At 43.5% G+C, this 11,720-nt stretch overlaps 1 protein-coding gene across 2 annotated transcripts; it reads right to left on the bottom strand.

Moving 5' to 3' along the window:
- Positions 1-2,292: 2,292 nt before the first annotated feature.
- Positions 2,293-11,444, bottom strand: ZBTB21 (zinc finger and BTB domain containing 21). 2 transcript variants are annotated; one of them, XM_075334952.1, is made up of 2 exons: positions 11,249-11,444; positions 2,293-8,622 (listed from the first exon to the last, which is right to left on the bottom strand). In XM_075334952.1, coding segments are annotated over exons 1-2 (3,099 nt in total). In that variant the 5' UTR covers positions 11,251-11,444; the 3' UTR covers positions 2,293-5,525. The 2 variants fall into 2 exon arrangements, with proteins under 2 accessions (XP_075191067.1, XP_075191068.1); XM_075334953.1 differs by having other exon boundaries at positions 11,259-11,444.
- Between the last annotated feature and the right edge of the window lie 276 nt (positions 11,445-11,720).

Here is an 11,720-nt window from a genome sequence, read left to right as displayed (position 1 = left end):
TCAAATACAATTTTTACAAGTTATGTTGACAACATGCAAAATAAGTAACAAATTATAGTAGAGTCTATATAAGTTTAACATTTTAACCAGGGAGGGGGAAGAATGAGGGGAGGAAAGAAAGAAAAAAAACAAAAGGATGAGGAATTGTGTAGGAAAAGGAGTTCTGAAATTTACTTAACTTTTACATAATTTTTTGACCCTCACGAAGAAGCCCTAGGCGAAACGGCCGTCAGGGTATTTTCTCCTTCCATTCACTCTAAGCACGCTGACAGCCAGGTACTTGCTCTTTTTTGGCAGCTTGTGTATCCATTCCTGCTTGTATCCAATTCTCAGGCTGGTATATCTTTGCACTTTATGGCTTGCACTATTATAATAGACAGTATTATTTATTTTCAGCTGTGGCAGTCTCACTACCCTTTATAGACTTTTAATTTACTTTGGGCATTACATCACTTCTAATGGGTAAGTGAGCATTAATTTTTGGTTCTAAATTTTTACTGTCTACTATATTTATACCACCGTTGGTACTATTTTTATAACTTTTACTTGCCTATAATTATTTTTACATTATTTTTATATTCATGGGAAAGTGCAATATTTTTGTAATCTTCGTTTCAGGCTTTTATCCTCAACAAGCTATACCATTGCCCTATTTCATCTATTTGTGTATTGTGCAATAATTTTTCATATGGCCTTTTTGCTTTTAGCATCTTCCTCTGGCCTTCATGATCTACTCAATTACTTTTGTACACATCTTAAATACATTACAATACATTATTTGTACAGATTATGTGATATACACGTGTAATAAGTGGAGTGGTTAATGGAAGGATTGTTCATTGGCAAAAATCCCCCCCCTCTATCTTTTGTCTTTAAATGTCAAATAATATTTTCATCTTTTAAGACTTTATCAATAAAAACCTATTTTTTTATCTTGGCTATCTACTCTAGCTGCTTTTATTGGTACTTACTTAACTTTTAGTTGTATTTCTGTACATAAAACTTGTCTAACTCTAAAACTGCAAAATATAATCTCAATATAAATAAACGGAAGAATTCATCCATATTACCCTTAAAACTAGATAAATAACTCATCAAGGAATAAACATTTTAAGATTTGGAGTGAATTTTTTCAATCATAAATTCCATCTTGTTGAATATTTTGTTTAAGATTTCTCCTTTAATGCAAATTTATATTCGTATATATTGTGTGAAGAGACTCTTTCTATTATTTCAAGCACAGATGGAACTTTGTCGTCTTTCCAGTTGGCTGCTAGAAATTTTTTTATCACTTGGATGATGTGACATGTGATGTGTCTACAATTCAGATTAAGTTCATCTAGGCCGATGGATAATAAAAATTCCGGCCTGTGTGTATGACGTAGGTCGCGTCATGCATGCCGGCTTCAGAAGAAAGACCAAGATGGCGGAAAGAGGAGGCGCCGGCACCGGAGACACCCATCCGACTGTTGTGCACCAGAGTGACCTACTAGGTGAGTATTATAAAGTGTTTTTTATGTTCTATACAGTGGCCTGGCCCAGAGCCCGGTGGTGGTGGCCGCAGCTTATAGGCCCCAAAAACTGGTGACAGGTTCCCTTTAAGGTCTAGGACCCAGCCTTAAGGTATATTACTTGGTAACCACTCCATGGTTCATTGTTCTTTGGTTGTTGGTCAGTTTCCTTCTGGGTTGGACCACAGCCTTTTTTGTGTTGGTCTAACTGCAGAAGGATCTCTCGTCTTCCTTTCTTACTCTCTGCCTTCCTTTTTCACTTCTATTCTGGTGTGTGCACTTTCTCATTTGGTTTGCCTAATCACATTTTGGGAGGTGCACTTTATACTCCCTACTCACATGCCTCGGTGATGGCTATATTTCTGGTTGGATGGTTGTCTGAACTCCCATCTCATCGCGACCTTCTAGGTGAGTATTATAAAGTGTTTTTTATGTTCTATACAGTGGCCTGGCCCAGAGCCTGGTGGTGGTGGCCGCAGCTTATAGGCCCCAAAACTGGTGACAGGTTCCCTTTAAGGCTGGGTCATTCAGTGCAAGAGCTGCTTTGGGTAATAGAAGAAGGGTCCTAAAATTTGGACCTCTGTGGTGAGATACATGGAGACAGGTATTTAATAAATGTATGTGTCAGCAAATCCCGACTGCTCCACTTTATGGTGTTTTGTAGCTACATTCGGTCAAGTGAGAAAATCTGTGTAAAGAACAAGTAAAAGTTTGGAACAAACAGAAAGTAAATAATTAAAACAATTCTTTTTTTAATTTGTTTTATTCAAACGAGTTAATTACAAAATAGTTTCATTAACTGGGAAATTCTGAACAATTAAAAGGTGATATTATTTGTTTAATATAAACCTGATAGATCAAATATTTGCACAAATACAAACATATATAATATTTAATCACCGGGAAGAGGTCTATAACGATACGTAACTTATCCAGTTCCGTTTGTAAGGTGGGACCTTTGTGTGTTTTTCTTGGTAAGTTCACTATTTTGCAATGGTTACTTTCGCTCGCTTTGGGTACTGATCCGTGCTCCTGGTCCGATAAAAAAAAACAACAAAAAACCCCCCCCACAAGATTTTGGTTGGCAATCTATAAACTAGCGCAAAATATTGGGCCTCGTCTCTGTCTCTAGTCTTTGATGAGGGCGGAAAAGGGTCATGGGACAACACTGTCAATTCCAGCTGCCATTTTGGCCTACTTATGGAGCTACCCTTTAATTTTTTCTTTATACCGTAACATCCACCTGATTGGCTGCAGTTTATATTGCATTTATGGAGATCGGTACGGTCTACTATAAACCTAGTCTCTTCTTAGATCAGAAATCTTGGTAAGGGTCAATTCACACGAGCGCATAGTGGCCGAATTTTCCCATCTGCATTAAGGCCGACCAACAAAGAAGGCCTCATTATATGCTGAAGAGACAATCAGTCCTGGTCAAAATAACCCACAGCCGATCTAAGAATTGCATCCTAAAAAGGTAGATTATAAAATACAGGCACATGAATGCACCCTAAGGCCAAGTTCACACGTTGAGGATTTGCCGCGGTTTTGCAGTGCGGGGTCCGAACTGTTTTCACCCTATTCAATGCTTAATAAAAAAAAGAGTAGGGTGAAATCCGCAACAGAAATTTTCCGCTATGTGTGGTTGTTACTTTGACTTTTAATTTTTTGGTTTCGGTCCTTACAACCAGCTTATTCAATCGAGGGTGCCAGATTTCTACACAAGAGGACTAAATGTTAGCCAACTGCGTGTTTACATATAATGGAGACCCCCCTCCCCGCAATTAATCTGAAGGACAAAGAAAAAAAAAAATCGGAAGCTCTGCGCAAGTGGAACTGATGCCTTAGTCTGAGTTGGAGCCATACTACAAACCCCATTTTACCTCCCATTTCATAGAAAGCCATACGGACGTTATTTCTGTCTATAAAAGGTATATATTCCTTTATTAGCTGGATATAATTTATGTTTTTATTTTTTTTTTAAATGTTTCATGGATTCTACGACGACTCGCTTTCTTCTACCTGAGCCGATGTCACACTTAAGATTGCCTCGTGTGTGTCTCGCGCAAGTCTCGCGGTGCATCACCCGGTACGGACTCACTCTCCTCACAGGAGTGTCTCAGCTGCATAGAGATGCATGCAACCGACCCTCTCCTGTGAGGAAAGCGTGAGTCAGTTCCGGGTAATGCACCATGAGACTCACGCGAGGCACTCGCAAGTGGGACACCGGCCTGAATGTCATTTGCTGATCTATCTTACCCATGGTGGGTCTAACCTTACATAAATCTTGGTAACGGAAAAGGAGCAAGAGCAATCAGCTTTAATGACTTAATAGATAAAAGGGTTATTGCCATCCACCAAACAAGCCATTAATGGCTCATAGAGGTGGCCCTGTCGTGCACCAGTGGAAATGGAGAGAGCCGTGCGAGATATACCGACAGCGAAGGCAAGTCACCGCAGGGGGAATCGCCTCTATCGGACTTTTATGATGTATCCTGGGCACCCTTTTTATCTAATCTTATGAGACCCCTTTTATCAACCGATGCGTTGAAGGGAATAGTTGAGTTGCGATTGCCGTTGATATCAATGACTGTTCCATAATAGTCTCTACTTGAAAGGTACTTGAAAGTTCTGAAGAGTGTAATCCCTAATAACTGAAAGAACCAGGAGCTAGTCTATTCTGAAGAAGCTGATGGCTTCGCCTCCATCCAACTCATCAACCTGCACTGCAATGCGTTTGGCCTCTCGAACCAGCACCATTTTTTTTAAGTCCCTATCCACAGGGGAGAGGAGAAACTTTTTATTTTCTTTTTTGGTAAGTGCGCTACTATTAAATCTCCTCCTAAAAGTTACCAGCCGCTGCTTTGAAGGAATATTGCCTACGGCAATAACGAGCGTCCTGTGTTTCAAGTCTTTTACAAATTAGAACATTTTTTAAACGTTTTGTTAAATAATGAACTTGCGGAACAAAACTATATCATTTCCGACCTGCTAAAACAAAAGAAAGAAAAATCACCTTCCCGTAGTAATTCGTAGGTATGTAACTAGAACCCAGTACAAAAATCGGAAGGGAAACCTTCAAATTGTGCTTTTCTACATTTTGCTTCAATGACAATTTCTACGAAGAAAAATTCAATTCCAGTTCTGAAATTTCTTTCACAGAACAAAAAGTGGTATCTCACACACACACACACACACAGGGCAAGTCAATGGGCCTGATCAAAGTCTCCCCCCAGGGAAGGGGAATATAAAGATTGTAAATTGTGCTATGGGAAAAAAAAAAAAAAAACAAAACTACAAAAAGTCGACTCTGATGTCGGAGAAATACGAAACCGCAGCTATGGTGTCGATAGACCTGGAATTTCAGCTACAGAAATAAAAAAAAAAAATAAAAAATATAAACTATTTTCGGATGCAAATGTACTCTTGCAGAGAGAGGTCTTCTCAAACAAAGAAGTTACAGTAAAAGGAAGACCTTTGTTTTTGTCACAAAAGTCGACTACAAAAAAAAGCGCCACCATTGTATTGGTCAGTTACAACGATCTCGGTTCGGTCATGCTAGTCTACTATCACCGCCAACTTACGCGGCATCCAGCCACCCCCAACGTTTATTGTCCTGTCTGAACTTGAGGTTCCTTTATTGATTATTGCTAGAAAGGTAACAGATCGGGTCATTGTCCATAACCAGTTCATCAAAAGCAGTTCCGTTAAAGAGGTATTCACAAAAGTTGAAACCAAGTCTCCTAAAGAGAAAAAATAAAGGTAAAACTCGAAAACCTTTATGATCAAGTAGGAGGATCACACGCCAATCGAAAAGGGCATCCAAGTCGAAAGGGGAAGATGAAAGGTTTATTGATGGACTTCAGGCCATGTTATGGGGGAGGGTCACAGCTTAAAGTTCAAGAACACGACTAGAGATGGATACCTAGTGTCTTATTTCGGCTTGGAATGGTAAGCCCACCCCACCCCTCAAAAAGAAAAATGTGTGTATGACTTTATTATAGCACCATAGATTCAGTTGTGCGTCTGCTCGTGACTCCATAAACTGAAGGCAGTTTTAAAAGTCCTGTGACACAGTTTACACATGAACTGTCGCTTAAATGTAAGCGCCGACAGGGGTGGAGCGTGATAGAAAAGAGTGTCCGACTCCTGGGGAGTAAACATTTTTTCTACGGGGCTCGACTTCTCGACTTTGAATCTATCCGATTCTACGAGGTGCATTTTGAGAGGAGGCGGAGGTGGGAGCGTTGCAGTAGGAGGAGGAGGAGGTGGTGGTGGTGGTGGTGGAGGCGGTGGTGGTGGGGGAGATGGTGAACTGACGGGAGCACCCCTTTCTGGTTCTCTGAAAGCGGATTCTTCTCCTTGGGCCATATGAGATTGAAAGTGACTCCAAAGTCGAAAATTTGTTCTGAAGGCTTTATTGCATACGTGACAGATGAAAGGTTTGACAGAGCACAGCAGTTCCTGGTGACGCTCGAGTTGCTTGTGAACTGTAAATATTTTCCCACATTTTTCACACGACCACACGCCGTGCTCGGGGGTGGGCACATCTTCTTTCTGACTGTACAGAGCTTCGGAGCTGTCTTCCATTTCGTCTGCAGGTTCCTCCTTGATCTTAACATTGAATTGCTTGGAAACACTAAGATCTTCGGGAATACAGTTAGAGTCCTCTGAATCGTAGTTGATGTGTTCGGAAGAATCACTGTAGATACTGTCCTCCTTCGATGTGAGAAAGTCGTTCCCCTGGCTTGGTTCGGGTAAGTGCTGCAGTCTCGGTGTACTGTTAACGTCGCCGTTGTGGTCGAGTGTCGGTAATGAAAAGTTTTCCGTTGGAGCCATTGTGTTTTGGTTGTGAACTTCCACTTGATGACGCCAGATACTGAAAGAAGACTTAAATGTTCTCATACACTCCAAACATGTCAACTTCTTATACTCGCACTTTGTGTCGTGTTCATTTTTAAGTTCTGGAGTAGCGAATCGAAGGCTGCAGTATGGACAAAGAGTTGCATTTCTACACATCCTCTCATGATTTCCCTGCTCGATAAATGAAATAAATTTTATGTTGCAGTGCCTACATCGAAATATCTCTTTACCTTCTTCAGGACTCTTTGGAGGCGATGGCGCTTTCGGCCTAAGATGTCTGCCGCTGTAAGAAGATTTCTCCCCCGGATGCATTTTGCAGTGCTGCTTAAACTGAGACAAGAACCGATACGACTTACCGCAGTAGTTGCAGGTGTAAGCCGATTTGGTTCTGGATCTGAGGCTTCGCTTCAGGGCTTGTGCTTGGCTACTTGCAGATCCGGGAAATCCCGCTTTACTTCTTCTCAGTTTATAGATAAGTGCTTTTTTAATTTCCCTTTCCCTTACGATGTCTATTAGCTTCCTTTGGAATTTTTCATCTAGTACGGTCTGCGAGCTGGACGCGGGTGACGGGTTCTTCACTATCCCGTGCTGAGTCTGACAGTGGGTCCACACTTTAAAGTTGGTGTGGAACCTTTTGAAGCAAATGTCGCAAGAGTAAGGTTTTTCGGGATTGTGGTACATGTTCATGTGACGGTTCAGACCAGCAGTTGATCGGAAAATTTTAAGGCAGTGTTTGCATTTGAACTTTTTGTCGTGGTGCGTTTCCGGCAATGCAATGCTCATTTCGTGGCTATCATCAGAATCTGAAAAACGATCGGCAGATGTGGGGCCCTGTAACATGTTACCATCAAGCTCTGGGGAATTAGTTTCTTTAATTTTTATTCTTCTGGGCACAAATCTCCTATCGCCTTGGAACTTTCTTTTATTAAGTCTACTTATTGGGGACGGCTCCACTGATTTGACAGCTCTATTTTGTGCTTGATCTCCCACTGTAACTTGAAGTATCTCTGACTGCTCCGATACGGGGCTACCGGGCTCAGCCTTTATACGAACATCCTTTTCCAGATCTGTAGCTGCGGGATAAGCTGTATGGGGTCTTATGAGATCTAAAGATTTCTCCTTGCCTCTGTCAATGATCCCTTTTAATATGTGCCTACGGGACATCCCGCTTGGCACTTCGCCTTTTGAGGTCGGCTTAAGACTGGTCGTCTCTTGAGACGAGTGAAAATCTGCAGGCTGTGAGTAAGCAGGAACTGGGCTATCCATAGAAAGAGATCTTCTCAAGAGACTTTTAACAAGCGGGCCGCTGCGATCAATCTGTGGTCTTGATGGGTTAGCAGGAGACGCTGAAGCACCTTGATAATAAATCATGTCATCTTCTTCCTCTTTAATTGGTGGACTCTCAGTTTCCATTTTTGGTATAGAAAAAGAAGACTCTGTTGAGATGAGAGATGGCGTCGCCGTTTTCCTCCTGAACAACTCTGTCAAGCTGCCCCTTGATATGCCGGAAGGGGAAGGGTGGTCTTCGTTACTGTCGTCCTTACGTTCAAAAGTTTTTTGGTGCGGAAAGCTTTTTCTCCTCGCTGAACCAGTTTGCTCCCCTGAGTTGGAGGACCCTTGCCACCTCCGTTCAGAAGCCAAAAAGCCAGAAAGCGAATCGGAGCTGCGCATATGATGCCGAGCAGAACTCGATCTTCCCGAAGAAGACGACGACGACGGCCTTGACGCCTGGTTTTTATCATGGTGTAAGCTGCCAGTGTCTTTGTTTTGTGTTTCTTTATTCTGACAGACTATGACACTTCTTTGTTGGGCTCCGCTGTCATCTTCTTCATGATACCCTAACTTTATGCTCGAAGAAAATGATGCTTGAGGAGTTTTGGAAAGGATGTTTGTCAGAAAGCTGATACCCAAACTGTAGCCAAGTTCTTGAATAGCTGCCAGACTCCCCTTCTCTGCAAACAACGAAGAAGAGTAAATGTAGTTCAAGACGTTGTCAAACGCGTCGGCCTCGCAGAAGTCCAGCTGAAAGACGTTTTGAGTCTCGTTGTTTTTATCCATGAAGAGGCTGTGGAAATAGTCGCTGCTGGCGGCCAGGACATTTTTATGGGCTCGAAATTTCTGGTCTCCGACAATCAGAAGAACGTCGCAGAGTTGACCTTTCAAACGTTCTTCGTTTAAAGCGCTCAGTAAAGAGATGGAGTGAGCTGGATTTATGTAATGTAGGAGTCTGTCCATTGTCGAGTTTGACCTGTAGAGGAAAAAAAAAAAAAAAAAAAAAAGATCAGATTGGTATATGGATATCGACCAACAATACTAAGGTTACAGTAGACTGTACAGGGATCATCCGGCACAACTCGTCAATACAAACGCCAGCCTTAATGTGTGACACTGTTAAAGGGCTGCTCCAGGCTCAGGCATTTATAAGAAATTTTATTCTCATACATATTGTAATATACCCCAATCTATAGCACCCAACCAATGTAAAGACTGTATTAAGTGGATCTACATGGGGAAGACCAGGAGGGCCAAAAAAGGTGTAAAAAGCCAATAGTAACCATAAAATTAGGGACTGAATCGAATAAACTAATAAGCTCACCTATGTAGAACCAAAAGTTGGACAGTGCTTGCAGGAATGGTCCTACATAGGTGAGCTTATTAGTTTATTCGATTCTGTCCTTAATTTTATGGTTACTATTGGCTTTTCACACCTTTTTTGGCCCTCCTGGTGTTCCCCATGTAGATCCACTTAATACAGTGTTTAGATTGGTTGGGTGCTATAGATTGGGGTATATTACAATATGTATAGACTTTTATTGTAAACGGCTGTTTACTTTTTTGCTGGACTGTGCGCCCCCTGTGTGTTTGTGCAACATGCTGTCACCTACGCTATTTTTAATAAAGGTTCTTCACTTCCTTGTTATATGGGTGTCAGATGGTATTTTTTCTCTGTTTATATTCGGATTCAGTGTTTAGTCCCAGGCCTGTGCTGCTTGCATGTCACCTTGGTAGTATACATGGCTTTATTAATATATAACTACAATCATGCGATGGGTTTGGTTGTTGATTTTTATTGTCTAGGTCCATAAATCTACATGATCATTTCTCAATTAAAGGGTTTGTCCAGTGAAAAGAAGTAATGACTTAAGGGCCCCCCCAGCTGTCCAGGGCCCCGGCATCCAAGACTTCTCCCGAGCATCCCCTGTCCTCTGGAACTTGCTGCCTCAACACGTCAGGCTATCTGCTACACTCGCAAGCTTCAAACGGAACTTCAAAACTCATCTGTTCAGGAATGCCTATGATCGACAATGACCTCACTGCCTCACCACCACCACAGCTACTGCCTCACCACCGTGCAGAGCTTCCGCCTCACCACCGTGCAGAGCCGCCGCCACCGCCTCACCACCGTGCGGAGCCGCCGCCACCGCCTCACCACCGCCTCACCACCGTGCGGAGCCGCCGCCTCACCACCGTGCGGAGCCGCCGCCACCGCCTCACCACCGTGCGGAGCCGCCGCCACTGCCTCACCACCGTGCGGAGCTGCCGCCACTGCCTCACCACCGTGCAGAGCCGCCGCCACCGCCTCACCACCGTGCGGAGCCACCGCTCAATCAACACCCCACCTATTGTTTCCTCCCTAAAATCCTACATGTACATGTGTACAATGTAAGCTCGCAAGGGTCGGGTCCTCTTCCCTCTGTACCGGTCTGTCTACTGTAACTTGTATATGTATTTTGTATGTAACCCCCTTCTCATGTACAGCACCATGGAATCAATGGTGCGCTATAAATAAATATTAATAATAATAAAAAAGTGTGACGGGTGCTGACGACGGCCCTGACTTAACTGATCGGGGGATTGGGGGGGTGTCTCTGCTTATAGGGGCTGACGGAAAAAGCCATGCCAGGTGCTGGGCAGCCTCAATGACTAGAGCAGTGGTCGACCGTGTACAGGGTAAAGCGCCCCCTCCTGTACCAATCAATCAGTGCGGATCCCACCGATCAGTAAGTTATCCCCCATCCTAAAGATAATCTATCACTGGAGACCCCTTTTAACGTTGCCACACCTCATATATGGATCTATAGTAGCAATAGGGATCCATAGCATAGTGTGAGGAAAAAAAAATATAAAATAAATGTATATATATATATATATCTCTGTAAAAAGGTTTTTTCACCAGATTACTATAATGACTTTTCCTAATATATATATATATATATATATATATATATATATATATATATATATATATATATATATATATATATTATATATATATACATACACACACATATACATACATACACATTATACAGAAAGTGGCTGCTGTCCCTTTAAATACACGTGCACTCTATCGCCAACGTTCATAGAACTGTCCAGAAGCCCCGCCTCCTGCCTCGCCGCAAAACAGAAAAAAAAAGACCCCGTCATAACACCCATCTGTAGAACAGCTGCCGCCATTTTTTTGAAGACAAAAACGTAATAAGAACGTAAAGCAACAGACGCCGCCAATAATATGGTGACGTAGTTGGAGACCAATGTACGGAATCCAGAACACCGGCCAATTGGAAGACACGTTTACTGTCACATGGTCAAGAAATGCTTCCAGTAAGCGCACTCAACGTCCTAATGCTAAAGCGCAGGCGCAAACGGCCGACATTTTTCTTCCCCCCTGCGAGCAGAAGCTGCGCAGGCGCAGTAGCTAGTCTAGCAACAGAAGGGTGTGTGGTGGGGGAAAAGGAGGCAGGCGAGCTGACTGCTGCTAGAGGAGGGCGGGAGGAGCACGAGCAGCTCGGAGAGAGGGGAGAAGAGGAAAGATGGAGAAACCACCTCAGAGTTACGTCAGGGAGACGCCGGCAGCCTGACAACGGGCTTACATGTAGTTACCGTTACTCCGCGACTCCGGAAAAAGCTGTCCGCGGCGGCTCCCGACCTTCTGATTCGCAAAATGTCATCGGCGCTCTGCTGCCGCCGTGATTCCATCCATCTTGAATTTGACGTCATCCCACACCAGAGATGAGGTCATCGCACGGAGCGCTCGTCACGTGTGCAGCGCTCTGATTGGCTGAGGCAGCCGTGGGCGGGAGAGAAGAGGGCGTGGTTAGCGGGGAAGTGGACGGGGCGCTGAGGAGAGTGATGATTGTTATTGTCATCGGCGGCCGCCATGTCTGCTGCGGCCCCGGAGACTGCTGGGACTTGTAGTTCTGCCATTCTTCTCTGTCTGCTGCGGCCCCGGAGACTGCTGGGACTTGTAGTTCTATAATTCTCTGTGTCTGCTGCGGCCCCGGAGACTGCTGGGACTTGTAGTTCTATAATTCTCTGTGTCTGCTGCGGCCCCGGAGACTGCTG

Source organism: Anomaloglossus baeobatrachus, chromosome 2 (genome assembly GCF_048569485.1).
Source record: "Anomaloglossus baeobatrachus isolate aAnoBae1 chromosome 2, aAnoBae1.hap1, whole genome shotgun sequence".
Classification (NCBI taxonomy): domain Eukaryota; kingdom Metazoa; phylum Chordata; class Amphibia; order Anura; family Aromobatidae; genus Anomaloglossus; species Anomaloglossus baeobatrachus.
This window is presented reverse-complemented; position numbering and strand designations above follow the sequence as displayed.